The following is a 16,865-nucleotide window of genomic DNA, read 5'->3' on the forward strand; positions in this document are numbered from 1 at the left end:
GAATCGAGCCCTTCATCTCCATCAGCCACAAGATTCTTAGGCGGAAGCTTGCACGCCTTACCAAATATGTCCAGTGGCACTGGTACCGGGCCCTTGCTCAGCTCAAGAGAGAAATTAAAGACATGTACCAGGACTTCATCGATCACTTCTCATACCGCATGGAAGCGACAGGCACAGAATCCGAGCGAGAGCAACTGCTTCGGGAGATGGCCACAGCCCGTGAAGACCTCTTCACAGAAATGAAAGCGCGGATTGGGTCAGCGTGCATAGATTTTGGACGCTGGGGGTGCCGCCATATGAACACGCAGCTTCAGCAGTGCAGCACGGATCGCCGGGACGACGACCAATTCAAGGCGCTGGTTGCCCTTCTGGAGAGTGAGGTTTTCCAAAATGTGGAGAACTTCGAAAAACGAACCATGGAATGTGCTCGTGCTGTGTGGGAGGAGTTCGCCATGCATCTGGGACTGGAAAGAGAGTTTATTCCGGCATAACCTCAAGCGTGACGCCTCACGACTGTCGCTATGTGCCGGCCAGAGCCAACAGAGGAGTGTGAACTTAACATCTGTGCTGGACATAGTTTTGTCGAAAGGACCAGCAATGACCAATAAAGTTTTCTTGCCCTCCCATCGCCTCCTGCGTACCGCGTCTCCTAAGCGGCATTTCATTGTAGAAATGGAGCCTGCACACCGAATTTCTCGCGGATGCACATTTGCCGCCCGACTGCGCTGCATGGTAAGAATAACGCTAGCCTTGGTGAGAAATGAGGTCAAAGCTTTCACCTGGGAAATCCTAAAGAGCTGCCATGTTTTTACAACAGCGTCCTGCATAGGTGGTCGCATATAGCAAGGAGGATCAGTTTTACGAAAAACCCATGAGAGCTTGCAAGAAGAGGAAAATTCTGTAGGCGATGAAGGATGATACGTGACCAGTCTAGAATGCAATCAGTGGGAAATCATTTCTGCGCCAAAAGAACCAGGTGTTCCGCCGGTGTTCTAAAAACGCTTTTTTTTTCACCTTATCTACATTCGCTTTTTTAAGTATGTGGGCGGTTACTTAGCTTCTTTTATTGAGCTGAAACTTTAGGGAATGCGACAGACGTTTTCTAGTATATTTAGAGACGGTGCCTGTGGTCTTGGCTTGACGTTTATTTAATTAATTTATTTATTTATTTCAAATATCCTCATGGCCCAGCAGGCATTAATTAGGAGAGTGGAACAAGTAGAGTATACAGAAGAGATGAAGTGGGAATGCAGCCACGCATTGTAGCAGGATATTTGGCTCACTGTATTAAATTCACAGATTGCATAATTGTATATCTCCGAAGCAGAACTGGGAGGAAAATAAAATAAAAACCAAACAAACAACAAGAATTTAAGGAGGGTGCTCGTGCGGGGCTAAAAACTGAAAGGAGCACAAGTCATGAGCAAGAAAAGAAGAAAGCTAACATTTTAAAATGCTCCAAACCTTCGATGAGTGCTACATCTGCTGCAAAATGAGTGCACTTGACTGATGTAGTCGGAATGTAAGATTTTAATGGAGTATAAATTATATAACGCTGAGAATTGCAGGTTCAATATATAGGCTTAAGGTTCCAGTAGGTTTGCGTTCTTTTTAGGTACAGACCATAGTTTCTCAAGGCTCTGCTTGCCTCGAGTAGCGTCACAACAGTGGTCGCCCAGTCACCTTTGAATTCTTTAAGAATTTTGTATAGCGCACTCAGCAAATGAATGTTTCTTGGCTCAACTTGAAAGGCTATTGGAAGCTGCACGCTATCTGATAGAAAAAAAAGGTAGCTCAGGCATTGGAAGTCCGATCCGTCTAGGACGACACGAATTGAGGGGAAGAATACCAGGAAAGATCCTAAGAAGGGCCCACTGCTCCGGCCACTGTTAAGGTACATGTTACATCGTGTGGGCTACGATCAAACATTTCTACCTTTACACTATCCCAAGGAGCGACAACAATAAATGCATGGTTCCCGGCCGCCGCGACCGAAACCCGCTTCTTGCATCTCGCGAGCACAGACCGCACCAAACACACACTCTGTTATCACGGGGCTTCCTGGCCTTCGGTTCTCGTCCCACTTACGTCCTCTTTGAGCAGCAGCACGTTGGGCAGCTGGTTGCTCTTTGAAAAGAGCTGGGAAGCTTCGGCGGCACGCCTGAGATTTGGTCTCCTCTCGTTTGGAGCAGTCGTCACCAAATGGGGCATCGGGGCCCGCGAACTCTCCAAAGTTTTTCCATAGGACATTTTTCACGGGCCTACGAGCAGCTACATGGGAATCTTTTAAATCAAAATTAAGTATGCCGACCCGTCATGTGTGCTCGATTCTCTCTGAAGGGGCACTATTCAAGTAGCCCTCATAGCTCCACACAATCTAGACAGGCACAGGGGAGAAAAAAAAAAGATAATTAACCACCATCGGTGAAATGTTAACAGGAAATGCGATTTAAATCGCCAAGTGAAATCTGCGCCTTGGAACACACAGAGGTGGCCGGCACGAAGTAGAAGGCATACTGAGAGTCACAGGAAAGCTGAACGAGCGAATGTAAAACATATTCCCCGCGCATCCTTTCTGAAGCTCGCATGGCCACAACTGTACGTACTACAACCTATCACATGTCGTGATATGATACCGGCGCTCGCGAGGCCTTATCACATGCAACTATCTGCATCGCAGAAGGCGCCCCCCCCCAAAAAAAAAACATCAACATCAACATGGTGGGGTGATCCGAGATAACCGAGGGATCAGGAGAGGAAAGCGCCTGAGGTAGAAATTTCTTAAATTTTACAATGTTTACGAATTTTTCAGTGGAACCAGTCAACCTAAGGGGACTGCACACTACAATGAAAGTTATCGGGCAGTGATCACTCTACGTACCACTGTCAACTGGCGACCCCGAAGATATCCCAACCCCATTAACAGCGAAAGTCAAATCAATCGCTGAAAGCGAGTGAGCCCGCATAAAAGTTATAGCACGGCTGTTGTAACAACGCACATCATTTTCGGGTATCGAAGACCAAAGTACCTGCGCACTGACATCTGTGCGGAAACCCCATATAGCATGATGTCAATTGGAGTCTCCCGAAAAAACCACGTTGGAGTTACTGCGCAATGAAGCAACCGAGCAATCCGTCCTACGGACGCCAGCAGGGGAGTAAATATTCGCAGCTGTTAGAGCGCCCCACTTAGGTACAACGATATCAACTGCAAGGATCTAGCAATCCAGGCGCAATTTTTTGTGGCACATTCGAGCGGTGAAATAATTTTGATGAAATCAATGTTAACACCCCCCCCCCCACCCTCCACTCACGGGCGATCAAGGAAGGAAGGAAGGCCTCAGACGTTGCTGGAACATACCCACTACGGGGGAGTGGCCAAGACACAGGCGGTTAATTGCTGGATACAGGAAAGTTTTGACAGGAAAAGGAGTGGTAATAGGATGTAGCCTGATAGATTGGAAGACGGAAGGACAGGGGTCCTGTTAACTAGGAGATCGAAGACGGGACAATGGCTTAATGTGCATAATAGTATACAATGCCTGTAATGTTTCAATGTCGTACTGTCTGAGAGCGGGAAGAAGAAATTAGAATGGGAGGCGCTTCGTTTCTTGAAGAAAATTTTGCACAGCAGAGCGCACACTCCTGTCGCTTCGTCCAAGCAAAGAAGCGCCAATGGAAAGAAAAACCGCGGAGGACACAGGCAAGACCAGTTGATGAAATGGAATTTGCAAAAGACGCTTCCTCAAATGAGAGAAGCGGCGGCAGAACAGCAGGAAATGATCTATTGTCTCAGGTTCGGCACAAAAAGGGCACAGTGGGGAAGCCGCCAGGCCAGATCTTCGTGCGATCAGCTCGAAACACAGGGATATTCTAAGGACTTCGTTTTCGTCTGTGTACTGGTCAAGTAAAAAAAGTCTCATGATCGATACAAGTGCAGATAACTTGTTCGTACCCAATAATCATGTAAAAATGTCATACTTTTTTAGGCTATCAACGACTGTCTTCTAATTTCCACTCTCTTTATACTGAGGTTCTTAAAAAACATGCAGTAATCATTCAGTGAATTTCTTGAGCCGAAGTGCCACGTGCTGCTTCCTCTGCGCCAAGTGCGAGAGCTAACGCAGAAGCTTCCCAGTTGAAAAATACACCAGGATGTTTTGGTGTGGTCTGGTGTTTTCTGGCGTGAACACCAGACAGTTTTATTGTGTTCTACTGTTTACACCAGACTGGTTTGGTGTGCGCTAATGTGCACATCCTAGTGTGTTAGTGTGTTTTGATGAGCACACCAGGGTGGTTTGGTGTGTGCTGGTGTACACATCCTAGTGTGTTAGTGTGTTTTGATGTGCACACCAGGGTGGGTCGGTGTGGTCTAGTGTGCACACCAGAGCGCTGGTGTTGGTACCGTGCACATCAGAGAGATGGTGTTTCTTGAGTATGTAACACTGCCTACAGAAGCGAATTTATTGGCTCTGTTTGTATCATGAGCAGCTCAGCATAATTGTACAATAGATATGCAAGCAATTACTTCACACCATTAAATAATAATTTAATTATATAGAAATAATTATATGTCGAATATCACGGTGAATTGCACGGCGTCAGGAAATATCTGAAGATTGAATATGACGCGCCAATGCAACATCGAGTGCCTTTGAGGGGCTGATTATGGTCATTCTAAAACACGGAGGCGCGAAGCGCCTTAGTCTAACTACAATTTTGTAACAGTTCGCAGTAATTATTTGCCATGACACGCGCAGCGCTAATAGCCCCGCGCCAGCGCCTAGCGTGCCTCCCAACGCCGTTCAAATCCAGCGCGCTGCTGCTAGGTCACGTGGCCGGAAACAGCGAACACTCCTCTTTATTCTCTCTCTCTCTCTCCTTGCATTCCTGTCACCTGTGCGATATTCGGTTGGGCCTTACGCCGCGTCGTGCCACGGTCCGTGCTGCTGTTCGTGTGCTGTTTGTGTTTGATTTCAAAATCGTTGTTTCAAACTTGCGTTTGGGTTTCCTGCTTATCGTAGCTTGCGCCGCGTGTCAGCAATGCAGCCGTTCGCGTACTTTGTGAATAAGTGACCATGCCGAGAAGCATGGAGCCGTTTCATCTTGACAACACGTTCGACTTCAACCGTGGCAGCCGAAAAACAAGAGAAGAAAGGGGTTACTGCAAGGCGTCGAGTGTTTGTTTCCAGGTGAGACCCATAGTGTAGCGCAGGAATGCGTGCAATTTGCGACCGCGGAACTAAACGAGCGAGCACAAAGGCGAGAAGAAACGGAAGGGACGAGGTTCTGTCAGCTCTGTCCTGTTCGTTCCTCTTCGGCATTGCGCTTGTTTCGCTGGTTGTTTCCGTGGCAGCAAAGTGTATTCCACATCGAATCATCAACATGCTGGTCTGTCAGTGTTCACAGTGTATGCGTTGCTACGCGAGCGCCGTGGTCTGTCATAGATGCGTTTGCTTAATGCCAGGCACGCGTAGAGTCCTAAATGTAAATGTGCGAATTAGATACCGCCCAGCAAGGCGCTGTCGCAGCGAACTGTGTGACTGTGTTTCGGGATTTCGTTAATGTGGTTGCCCGACTTCCTATTTATTATTCGACGTGCGACGTGATCATGCGCTGCCTGCATGCGTGTTTTTTGACGCCGCTATCGGCCCGTTGCGGACTGCCGATAACGTGCGCCGCTTGGTCTGTTTCGCGTTGTTATTCGCTACGCGTATGTGCGTCTTTATGGTGTGGCGTCTTAAGATTAGAACACACCTCTACGAGCCGATTACACCAGCTGTCAAGCTCAGGGTGCGAGGGAGGTGACGCGTCAAGGCACGCAAGCGACTAATTGAGCGACGCGTCGCAGCGATACCCCAAAAGGAAGCTGGCTGCTCGATAACCATTGTAACATTGGTAACGTTGCCTGCAGCTGTAGAGCTCTTTTAGTTGCAGGCGGTCGTGAATAAAAATCATAGCTAGATTTTGACGAAGAAGTAGCCCTAGAAAAAGAGCGCTTCGTAGCCGTTTAAAAATAAGTGTTTTTGAATAACCTGTGTAGTACAGAGCTTATCATCATAAACTAGTATGAGCAAGTGGTGTTATGTATTTAAAGTTTGGCTGTTTAAACATTTTCTTGTGGTTGTGTGAAATGCCAGCAATACAAATAATTACCAGGAAGTGCCAGGCACTCTGGGTGCAAAAATACACAGCTGGAAATTATGTTATGCAGGTGAAGTGCCTGGTGTTCAGTAGTGAAGAAATCTGAAAAGAGCTTCATTGGAGAGGATGTCTCGACTGTCCAGATTTGGGGGCGGCTCCTGTCTGTGCCCCTTTCAGCGTACATTGCAGAGCACAAGTATGTATTGAGTTTTCTAAGATCCATTTTTTCACCTCTGTGTTGAGATCAGTGTGTTGCAATTTCTGCGTTGTAGCAGAACGTTGACAGCATGTATTGGCATTCCCCTATTCAAAATAAGATGTGTGTCTATTCTCAATAGGTCACCATCAGGTAGTGCCACTTTCATGCTCAGTATGAAGCAGTGCTTAAATTCAGGGGGGCCTCGGCAAGCCTCAGAACCCCTACCAAGACTAACGAAGAATCTTGAGACTCCCCGTACTATAATGTAGGGAGTGTATGAATCCGAAGCAAGCAACCAATTTTCGTTTTTTGTTAATGGTAGTTGGAACATTTCTTCTGTCATTTCTAAAATTTCGTGGTGATTTTTACAAGAATCATTAACACGTTTTATTAAAGCCAAGATGTAAAAAAATGCAAAGTTTACAGCACAACACAAAGGGTGGAAGAAAAAGGGAAACCCGCACCCTCATACCATGAGTACAGAGCTGGCCGCTCAGCTCAAAGGCAACGAGCACACTGGCATAGCCTCAGCTCAGCCACTTTCTCGCTCTCCCGCTCTAGTTCCCTCCCCACCTGTTCTCGAGCTACTAGAGGAGCCCTTCAATGCAGCCAGGCTTTAAAAAACACCAATATGAAGTAATGGGCTACAGGGCAGCATTTTAAGGTGGTATTACAGCATGAGGACAATGCTTTTATCCTTTTTTCTCTAGGACCCAGGTCACATGGCACTCCTCATAGACAATTATAGCAGGATAACCATGTCATTCTTCCGCAATAATGCCGGTGTCACATGGCACTCTTTTGAGGCTGCTCCAGCAAAGGCGTCTTATTTCACTTGGCAAAAAAAAAAATCAACAGTGTTATATAGTGCAGCTGTGAATGTGCCTCAAAGATGAAACATGAATTGCACTTTACAGCTTCCCTTGTAAGCTTTTTTTCTGCGGCCTCTCACTGTAGTTGCAATATTTTTACTGCCTCTAGATCTGAGTACAAAATAAGCACCGCCTACTGCAAGCTACTTCAGGATCTGTTATATTATAGCCTGCGCACAAAAAAGCTGAAAGTGCTAAATGAAAAAAAAGGTGAATCTTCAACATAAAACATTACCTCAGTTATTATCTTGGTGAGTTTTGATGTTTTTTTTTTGCCATTTCACTTGCCTGGTGTTGACGCTGTGCAAGTTCAGTGAAGATACTTGTCTAATGCAGCATTAAAAAAAATATGTGACCAAAATTAGGTGTTTATAGTCCTTGAAACTAATTTTTTAGGTGTGTTGCACATTTCACTGTTCTCAATTTGCAGAGGTATCAGTGTTTAGTACTGCTTGCCTTCTTTCTGTTGTTCTCTTTTCATTGATCGGTGTGTGCCCTGTTTTTCTGTGTTATTTTGTGTTGTGTCATCACGTAGTGCATCCCTTCTTTTTTTGTTTGTGCATCCCCTTCGCTTCAGTGTTGTTTTTTTTTTGTGGCATGCCTCATGACAGCTGGCAGCTTTCCTTTCATTTTTGCCTTCTGGTACTAGAAAAAATATAGTTTACTGAAAGGTGGAATTCTAAATTGTACAGTATCATTTAGGTGCCCTCTTCGTTTTTAGCAGATGCCATGAATGGGGATGCCTACTCTTGCCAAGAATCTTACATTGACACAAATTTGTTTCACAAATGCAGGGCATGCTTTGCTCTCCGTTAGAGTTTGTGCATTTGCAGTGTATATTTTGTATATGGTCTCTTAGTTAGTGACTGACACGGTGGCCTCATTGGCTGACTTGTATTATTATGAGGGGTTAGAATTTGTTTTTCACATTGCTGATGAGCGTTTACGGGACCTTATTATGCCTTCTTCAACAGTCATGTCTTTTTTGTTGCTTTAGTTAGGATACTGTGGCTCAAATGAGCGAGCATCTGGGGCAGAATACCAGTATAACTTCGTGCCGTTTGTCAGCTTTCTTTATGATGTGCATAACTGTGTAAGTAGGGAATAATTTCAGGTCTCAGTGGCCCTTTATTTGCTTTAGTTTTTGAGCCTTTATGCCAGATGTCAGATTTTGGAGGATAGTTTGTCACAGCCTTCATCATTGAAGTGGGGTAGCACAAGGTACCAGCCATGACAATTGGTCATTGTAACTGAGCACCCCACCCTCACTTTATGAGCACACCAAAGCTGAGATCAGAAGGCAACTTTGATAAGCATTGACACCTGAAGTCGTCTTTTTACAAGGCATAATGTTACGGACCACTTGTAAATTTCCTTAAGCTATTGGGTTCAAATTATGTTTTTGCTTATTCAAACTCGCTGAACTACACTTTAATTGCGCCTTCATGGAATGTGACGCCGGATTTCTGCTCCTGCAGCAAATCATGTTGGTCAGATGGGAGGTTGTGTTAAGTAATGCAGCATGGAAGTGAAAAATCACAATGCACACTTATCACTATTTTTTGGTCCTTGACCAATTTCTGTCACTTTCTGTCTTCTGGCACTGTACTAAAAAGAATCTAATGTGTGCTGGAGCCGCTGGAAACCTTTTGTGTGAAGAAAAGGCATACTGACTTTGGTCGTGACAATTTGATGATTGTGCAAAATTTCAAAATGACCATTTTACTACTTCTTCATGCACATGTACTCTCTAGTGTCACATAAGGTGTAATAGCAGAACTTCTCTCATTTTTCTTTGCACTTCAGTTTTGTTTCTATTTATATTTTGTATTTCTTAGTATGAACACCATAGGCCATGCACTCCTGTATTGCTTTGTATAAGGAAACAGTGGCGAGTACAGCGTGTGCGGGCTCCTCATTGAAAACTGTTCTGAGGCACTAAGTTGTTTGCCTTGGACTATATCAATAGCTCGTGCACTTCTAGCGCAAAAAATATTAAGTAATATTTCGTTCAATTTTGACTACAAGAAACTTGCTAAGCAGCATGTTGAGGACATATTAGCTTTACTGCAGGTCAACCGGCATAAGTGCCTTGCTTGACAAGGGTATGGTGAAGAACTGTAATTAGAAAATTGCTCTTGCAGTCGCTGCGTGTTGATATAAACACTGGCAGTACTCCTAATATTTTATTTTCAGTATTTGTTTCTCCACTTACTAATCTGTGATTTCCAAGGATCAAGTTAATTGTTTTTCAATAATTCTGCAGATAAAGTTGCAAATTCTTAAAGGGAAAGCATGCGGTTGCCTTTTGTACACTGCTATCAGAACTCACCGCTATTGCATGGCACCATCAACACCAAGGTGTATGTTTTGCATTGGTAATAAACGAAATGATTTCTTACTTTCTTGCTTCAACAGGTGTTAAAGCATACTGTCATTGTGAAGTGCACAAATGCAATTAATATCATATTCCTGGCTGTGAATATGGCTCAGAATTTTTATACGTGTGTTCTTTTTCCTGTAGGTGTATCTGAATTCAAGGTAGAGAAGGCAGTTTACGGCACCAAGAAGGGAATCCCAAAGGATGCAGTATTTCACAAGAGGGCTGCCACTACCATCTGGTCAACAGAAGCAGTTGCACAATGCAGTTCCAGTAGCAAGTGCTCAGGAGGTGACAGTGGAAGGCAAGGAAAAGGTTCTCCACAAGGCTAAGCATAGAGGGCTGGGATAATTGGTTCTGGGCAGAATTATGAGACATCATTCCAGTGCACAAAAATGTGTCCGGTGACCATGGTGTCTATTCTCTTTGTTCGTGTGTTTTTCTGCGCTGGAGTGATGTTTCGCAATTCTCTCCGCAAGGCATTGACTGAAGTGAAAAATCGATGCACTGAGAGGTAATTGCCAGCTTTAGCTGGCTTTATCTCAGAGGCATATACTCACTCCATCAGTGTATGTGAGAATTACGACTCAGGTTTGTTAGTGGTTTATAATATAAAAGCACCAAACAAAGGATAATGACAAACATATAAGACGTGACCAAATAATTGTAGATATTGTCTTCATGTGAAAGTTCATTTACAGGAGGTTAATTGATGGGTGCAGTTAGCTGATGTGAGGATAAAAGCTTAAAGGCCTAGGCTATATCTGCAGTGTGGCAGTGCATGAGCAGTGAAATTGCCCATAATGAACAACTTTTAACGAATACTTTAGTATCATGCAACGGAGACAGAAGATTGGTGGTACTTGGGAGTCAATTGCCCTGAAGCTTGGATTTTAACTGCTGAGGCTTGAGTGATGCTGATTCAGTGTAGGCTTTCGTGGGTGCTGTCACATTTGCCATCATCCATGAATCCTCTGGTTGTCTCTGCTTAATGACGAAAGTTTCCATATTATAACTTGTAGCCATCACTGAAAATTTTGCACAAAATAAGCTTGAATTGAATGCTAGCCGACCTATTGTCTAGCTGACAGATGCCATGATGGAAGTGACTGTTGGCGTCCGTCATGTATCCCGTAATGACCCCTTTTTTCCCTTCTCTGCTCTCTTGTCGAGCTATTATGCATATAGTTTTGCAAATCATATTCTAACTTGGGCTACTTCAGCTTACATGTAAAAGGTTTTTGGCTACTTTTGACTCACTGCATAGGTGTGCTTGAGCTATCTTTTGCTAGTTTTGCTGCATGCTTTGTAAAAATAGTTTGTGGCATTGATTATGAATATCTTAACCACTTTTTCACACTTAGGAGGGATGGCCCAGTGAGGCCTTGTAGAGATGGCTCGAAGCAGATGCAATACTTTGTTTCATACATGTTCGTGGGAGGGACCATGCGAATTTTGTGCTATTTTTGTTTTATTTATCATACTGTTAGTCCCACTGGGACTGTTACAGGAGTGGATTTATAAGCAAGATACAAATTAACAGACAGTAATGCAAGGGTCAGCAATAAGGTTTAAAGAAACAAGATATTAAAGTATCAGTAAGCGGTCACATCGAGTGTGGCATAGTTGATGGAAGATAGTTCGCAATTATGGTCTTCAAACCATGCGTTCAAACACATTCAAAGCAGTACAGGCAATTGGCCCAACATTGGAATCCGTATTAGCAAAAGCCGGCCTTACATGTATTTGTGTGGCAGTAAACATTGCTACTTTGGAAAAGGCGCCAGTCTGCCATACAATGTCAGCAAAGCTTAAAGAACCCCACTTGTTCTAAGTTATTTTGGAGCCCTCCACTAAAGTCGAAGAACAATTTTTACCAGCCGAAAAAGAAGAGGGACAAGAGGAGACCTACACTGGTTCCTGTGTACAGGTTCTCCTCTTGTCTGTCTTTTTTCGGCTGGTAAAAATTATTCTTTGACATGACTTACCAACTGGCCCACCATTCAGCCTTGCTGCACTACAGTGTCCTGCAGCCGTTATTGCTATCTGCCTTGCTGTGAGAAGCAGCTCTTGCAAGCTATCTGCCTTGCTGTGAGAAGCGGCTCTTGCAAGTGATATGCCTTCTTAGAACCAAACAACTGGTTAAGCTTATTCTTTAGAGGGTTTCAAATTGGGCTAGTTGGTAGCTAACATTGTCAAACATAATTGCACTTTTAGACTGACGTGGGAGAACACAGGGACGGCACAAACACTTGTGCGCAAACTATCAACTGAGGTTTAGTGTGGTGTGCGCACATATATAAGCTTAGCATGTCAAAACATGAAAAACACATTTGAACCAGCAACTTTGCTATCATATCGTCAAGCATCAGAAAGAGTTTGTCCCAGCAGATCGGTTTATGTTTGGTATCTCTTGTCCAAGAACTGCTTTTCGTGTTTGGTAAGCAAAACTGAAGGGTCACTAACACACGTCCCTTCTTTTCCTGATTCCAAGCATTAGGCTTCCCACAGCTCCCTGGTTGTCTTATCTCTGGATTTCAGCAGAACTGTAGTTTGTTGGAAGTGGGGTTTGCAGCTGTCGCATCTGGCGCAATGTGCCGCCAGACTTCCAGGTGACTTAATCTGCCGGCAGTTGCGGTTATGCTCTCTGAGTCTTTCATTTAAACATCTGCCCGTCTGGCCCACATATGCTCGGCCGCAAGATAGCGGTATCTTGTAAACCACTCCTTCACAGCACTCGACGAACCTGTTTGTGTGCCTGACGCCACAAGACTTCTCTTCTCCAGGACTGGTTTCTTCATTTACCTTCGCACACATTCCTTTCAGTTTTCTTGATGCGGAAAAAACTACTTGCACTTCATGCCTTTCGGCAAATTTTTTCCTACCGTACATTCATGCACTTTCTCACAATTTGAAAAAAGTTGCTGGAAGGCATGAAGTGCAAGTAGTTTTTTCCGCACCAAGAATACTGAAAGGAATGTGTGCGAAGGTAAATGAAGAAACCAGTCCTGGAGAAGAGAAGTCTTGTGACGTCAGGCACACAAACAGGTTCGTTGAGTGCTGTGAAGGAGTGGTTTACAGGATACTGCTATCTTGCGGCCGAGCATATGTGGGCCAGACGGGCAGATGTTTAAATGAGAGACTCAGAGAGCATAACCGCAACTTCTCGCAGATTAAGTAACCTGGAAGCCTGGCGGCACATTGCGCCAGATGCGATAGCTGCGAACCCCACTCGCAACAGACTACAGTTCTCAAATCCAAAGATAAGACAACTGTCTTATATATATAGATAAGGGAGCTGTGGGAAGCCTAATGCTTGGAATCAGGAAAAGAAGGGACGTGTGTTAGTGACCCTTCAGTTTTGCTTACCAAATAGGAAAAGCAGTTCTTGGACAAGAGATACCAAACATAAACCTATCTGCTGTGACAAAGACTTTCTGATGCTTGACGATACTGTAGCAAATTTGCTGGTTGAAATGCGTTTTTTATGTTTTGACATGTTAAGCTTATATATGAGCGCACGCCACAATAAACCTCAGTTGATAGTTTGCACACCAGTGTTTGTGTCATCCCTGTGTTCTCCCACATCAGTCTAAAAGCGCAATTATGTTATTCACTTAACTCGGAATCAACTAGGACATTTTTTGTAACTGGAACCCTAGCGCGTGGATGCACCAAAAGAAATGCATCTCACTGGAAGACAGGGAGTGCTAGGCACCATAGTGGATATTGCACAGTACCCAGAATCTACTGTGGGTTTTGTATGTGTGCAAATGTCTGCAGGTACCATGCAGTGAACTGCACCAGATGCTCAGGATGTGTATAGCAAGATAAAACCTAAACAAAACTGATGTGTGCTCAGGCAGCTTTGGTTTCAACACATTCAGCAAGAAAATAATCTGGCAGCTTTTTTTGCACATCTGTTGCGGTTTTACAAGTGCCAGGGTTCAGAGCATCTTGTTTAATTTTCATTGAAATTGAGTGGGAGAAAAGTTTCCTTTCGAATCGTTAACATTCCAGCCTTGTCGTTTTGTATGTGGCATTGAGCTTAAAATAAATTTCAACAGTCTGCTTTTTATGCTTTTCTGCCAAAATAGGAAGAAATGAAGAGGAATGGTCTTCTAAATAGATGCAGCCAGCCATTGCTTTACTGTTCTGCACCCTGTGGGCATAAAAAGTCTCAATACATGGATTTTGTCACCCTGAATTGCACTCTCATCAAATCTTTTGTTTTTACTGGAACTGCAGCTTATCTCATTTTTGTGCCCATCTTTATGGGCATCTTCTAATCATTTCTCTAATGACTTAATCCCTCTTAATTTTTTGTTTTCTGCAGCAGTAGAATTTCCATGGTAATTTATTTCTCTAGGTTACGAAGTATTAGAATCGCTGAGTCTGGTAATGAATGAAATTAACCGAGATGCTAGAGTGCTGTTCATTGTCTAAGAAAGCTTGATTTTGTATTAGAAGGACTGGCATGCTCAATATCAGATGCAATGCTAAATATTTGGTACGAATTCAGATTATGAAGCGGGCGTACCCAGCTGTGGTGTAAATATGCGCAATTGGCTATGAATGCAAAAAAACACAACGCAATAATTCACACTTTCATTCACACAGCATGATGACGAACAAGGGCAAGGGGGACGCACCACAAAGCGTTTTTTGGCGTCTTTCCGTGTATGCATTGTCACACTGTGCGAATGAAACTATGAAATATTAGCTCATCCAGCAACTGATTTCAAGCAACTTAATGCAAGTGGGGTGCTTCATGTGAGTAGCATTGATTTACTATAAAGCAGAAGACTCACTTGGTTTACGAGTCGTATTGAATGTGTAGTACATGTTTGCACCACTGAGCTAAATTTAATGGCAACATTTGCTAGTTGCCTTTGTGCTGTGATTAGTATAGTGTACTTCACACAAATTTGTGATTTTGTTCTGTTGTTCTTCAGGTATTGGGCTACACAGCTGGAGTCAAGCTGCTGTCAGGGAAATGCAAGATTTTCGACTTTCTCAGAAAAGATGCATGCTACGATGCAAGGGGCCTCAGCTTGACTGTACCGCCAATTTTGTCTACCAATAAAGCTAAGGATGCTTTTGAGCAAATGTGAGCATTTTTTCTTTCTATACATGCTTGTTCTTCATCTTCGGCAAGAACACAATTGATGTGGTTATGTGCATGCTCCAGCGTACAATCGTAAAAAATTATGACGCTGCGAGTGTGTGCCAAACTATGCCTGTGTGCAGGTGCCACTTATAAAATGCTCGTGCCGTCAAGACCAGCACAGCGAGATCGGTGGATGTTAGTGCGCCTGTCTCGACATCAGGAGTGCTTGCAGTTTTAAACCATTTGGCATGCGCTCAGGGATCTCTTTGGTTTTTGCTCACGATAGTACGTCCAAACTCACAGCATCTCTATAAAGACATTGTACAGTACACCAACCACACCAAATCAAATGGTACACCGACCACACCAGGAAACACCAAACGAAACCACACCAGAACCGGTATCAGATGACCGGGTCACAGCACAGAACACCAGACCGGAACACACTAAAACACACCACACTACACCACATCAAGACCCGTGTCTGAAAAACTGGTCTGGTCGGAACACCAGACACGGTCACACCAGAAAACACTACACCGGGTCACACCAGAACCCGTGTCTGAAAATCCGGTCTGGTGTAAACACCAGAAACGGGCTGGTTTTATTCAACTGGGAGGCGACAACACAGAATTCGATCAGGATTCTTTTTGATGAGGCAAACAACAATATTCTTTTTTCCATTGGTGTATAAGCATACTAGACTAGCTCCCGTCCATCGTGGACGAAAATAGGAAAAAAATGCGCGAGTTCCGAGCGGGTTGCGCTCCTCACGGAGGAAGAGGAGTGCACAAAAGACAGTGCGTAACTCCAACAGAATACAACAGCGACAAAGTAAGTGCAGGACGTGGTCAAGCGCAACTCGCGATGTATCTGGCATCGGGGGATAGACCTCGCGCATCCTCTTCTAGAGCATCGACGTATGCGGCGAACGTCGTCTCGCAAGAGCTGCCCCAGATCCACCCACAACGTCCACGCAGTGCTGTGCCGGTCCAGGAGCCACAGCAATCGAGCCCTGCATCTCCATCAGCCAGCAGATTCTTAGCCAGAAGCTTGCAAGCCTCAACAAATACGTCAAGTCGCACTGGTACCAAGCCCCTGCTCAGCTCAAGGAAGAGATCGCGGACATGTACCAGGACTTCGTCGATCACTTTTCCGACCGCATGAAAGGTTCATGCACAGAATCCGAGCGAGAACTGCGCCTGAAGATGGCCACAGCCACGAAGACCTCTTTGATAGGAAAGCGCGGATTCGGGCATCGTGCGTAGTTATCGGACACTGGAGGTGCCGGTGTATGAACACGCAGCTTCAGGAGTGCCGCACGGATCGTCGGGACGACGATAAATTCAAGGCGCTGGTTGCCCTTCTGGAGAATGAGGTTTTCCAAAATGAGAACATTGAAAAACGAACCATGGAATGTGCTCGCGCTGTGTGGGAGGAGTTCGTAATGGCTCTGGGACTGGAAAGAGGGTTCATTCCGGCATAATCTCAAGCGTGACGCCTCAAGACTGTCGTTATGTGCCGGCCAGAGCCAACAGAGCAGTGTGAACTTAACATCCATGCTGGACATAGTTTTTTTGAAAGGACCACCAATGCCCAATAAACTTTTCTTGCCCTCCCATCGCCTCCTGCGTAGCGCGTCTCCTAAGCGACATTTTATTGTAGAAACGGAGCCTGCACACCGAATTTCTCGCGGATGCACATTTGCCGCCCAACTGCGCTGCTTGGTAAGAATAACGCTAGCCTTGATGAGAATTGAGGTGAAAGCTTTGACCTGGACAGCCGTAAAGACCTGCCACGTTTTTACAACCACACCCTGGTGGATGCATATAGGAACGAGACCATTGGGCATAGCCACAGTCAGTAGCCGATGTTGTGCGTGCTCGCCAGCTTGAGAACTTTGACAACGGCAGATTCAAGCCGTACTTGAGGCGGAACGATTCTCAGTCCAAACGAGCATGGTCGCCACATGAAAGCAGCACATGCTCGGAAGCATCGCAATGATAAGAGGGAAGGGTCAGGACCTACCACCTCCTTGGACATGCCAGGATCGTCGAAAGAGACGCCGCCTGCTAAACATGTGCCGAATAATTCGTCGTTGTTGTGCCCTTGGTGATTCGCACCTACCCAAAAGGGGCACTGGCCACAGAACGAAGAATT

The 16,865-nt window shown here is 44.8% G+C and overlaps 2 protein-coding genes across 5 annotated transcripts in view; one reads left to right on the plus strand and one right to left on the minus strand.

Annotated features, from left to right (window-relative positions):
- LOC144113746 (cytoplasmic dynein 2 intermediate chain 2-like) overlaps window positions 1-16,865 on the minus strand; it is a 114,342-nt gene that overhangs the window by 37,388 nt on the left and 60,089 nt on the right. The window lies entirely within an intron of this gene.
- LOC144113695 (uncharacterized) lies at window positions 4,891-14,725 on the plus strand. Of its 4 annotated transcripts, none has more exons than XM_077646944.1 (4): window positions 4,891-5,192; window positions 6,215-6,340; window positions 9,740-9,899; window positions 14,551-14,725. In XM_077646944.1, exons 2-4 carry the CDS (start codon window positions 6,271-6,273, stop codon window positions 14,651-14,653), a joined length of 333 nt encoding a protein of 110 aa, XP_077503070.1. In that variant the 5' UTR covers window positions 4,891-5,192; window positions 6,215-6,270; the 3' UTR covers window positions 14,654-14,725. The 4 variants fall into 4 exon arrangements, with proteins under 4 accessions (XP_077503070.1, XP_077503074.1, XP_077503072.1 ...); XM_077646948.1 differs by lacking the exon at window positions 4,891-5,192 and adding an exon at window positions 5,258-5,391; XM_077646946.1 differs by lacking the exon at window positions 4,891-5,192 and adding an exon at window positions 5,517-5,817.

Source organism: Amblyomma americanum, chromosome 1, assembly GCF_052857255.1.
Source record: "Amblyomma americanum isolate KBUSLIRL-KWMA chromosome 1, ASM5285725v1, whole genome shotgun sequence".
Taxonomy (NCBI): domain Eukaryota; kingdom Metazoa; phylum Arthropoda; class Arachnida; order Ixodida; family Ixodidae; genus Amblyomma; species Amblyomma americanum.

Excerpts from the sequence above, each read along its gene's own strand:
- LOC144113695 (XM_077646944.1), top strand. The coding sequence starts at position 6,271 with ATGTCTCGACTGTCCAGATTTGGGGGCGGCTCCTGTCTGTGCCCCTTT. Across the intron at positions 6,341-9,739 it reads GCGTACATTGCAGAGCACAA|GTGTATCTGAATTCAAGGTA; the intron begins GTATGTATTGAG and ends TTTTTCCTGTAG. Across the intron at positions 9,900-14,550 it reads TCAGGAGGTGACAGTGGAAG|GTATTGGGCTACACAGCTGG; the intron begins GCAAGGAAAAGG and ends GTTGTTCTTCAG.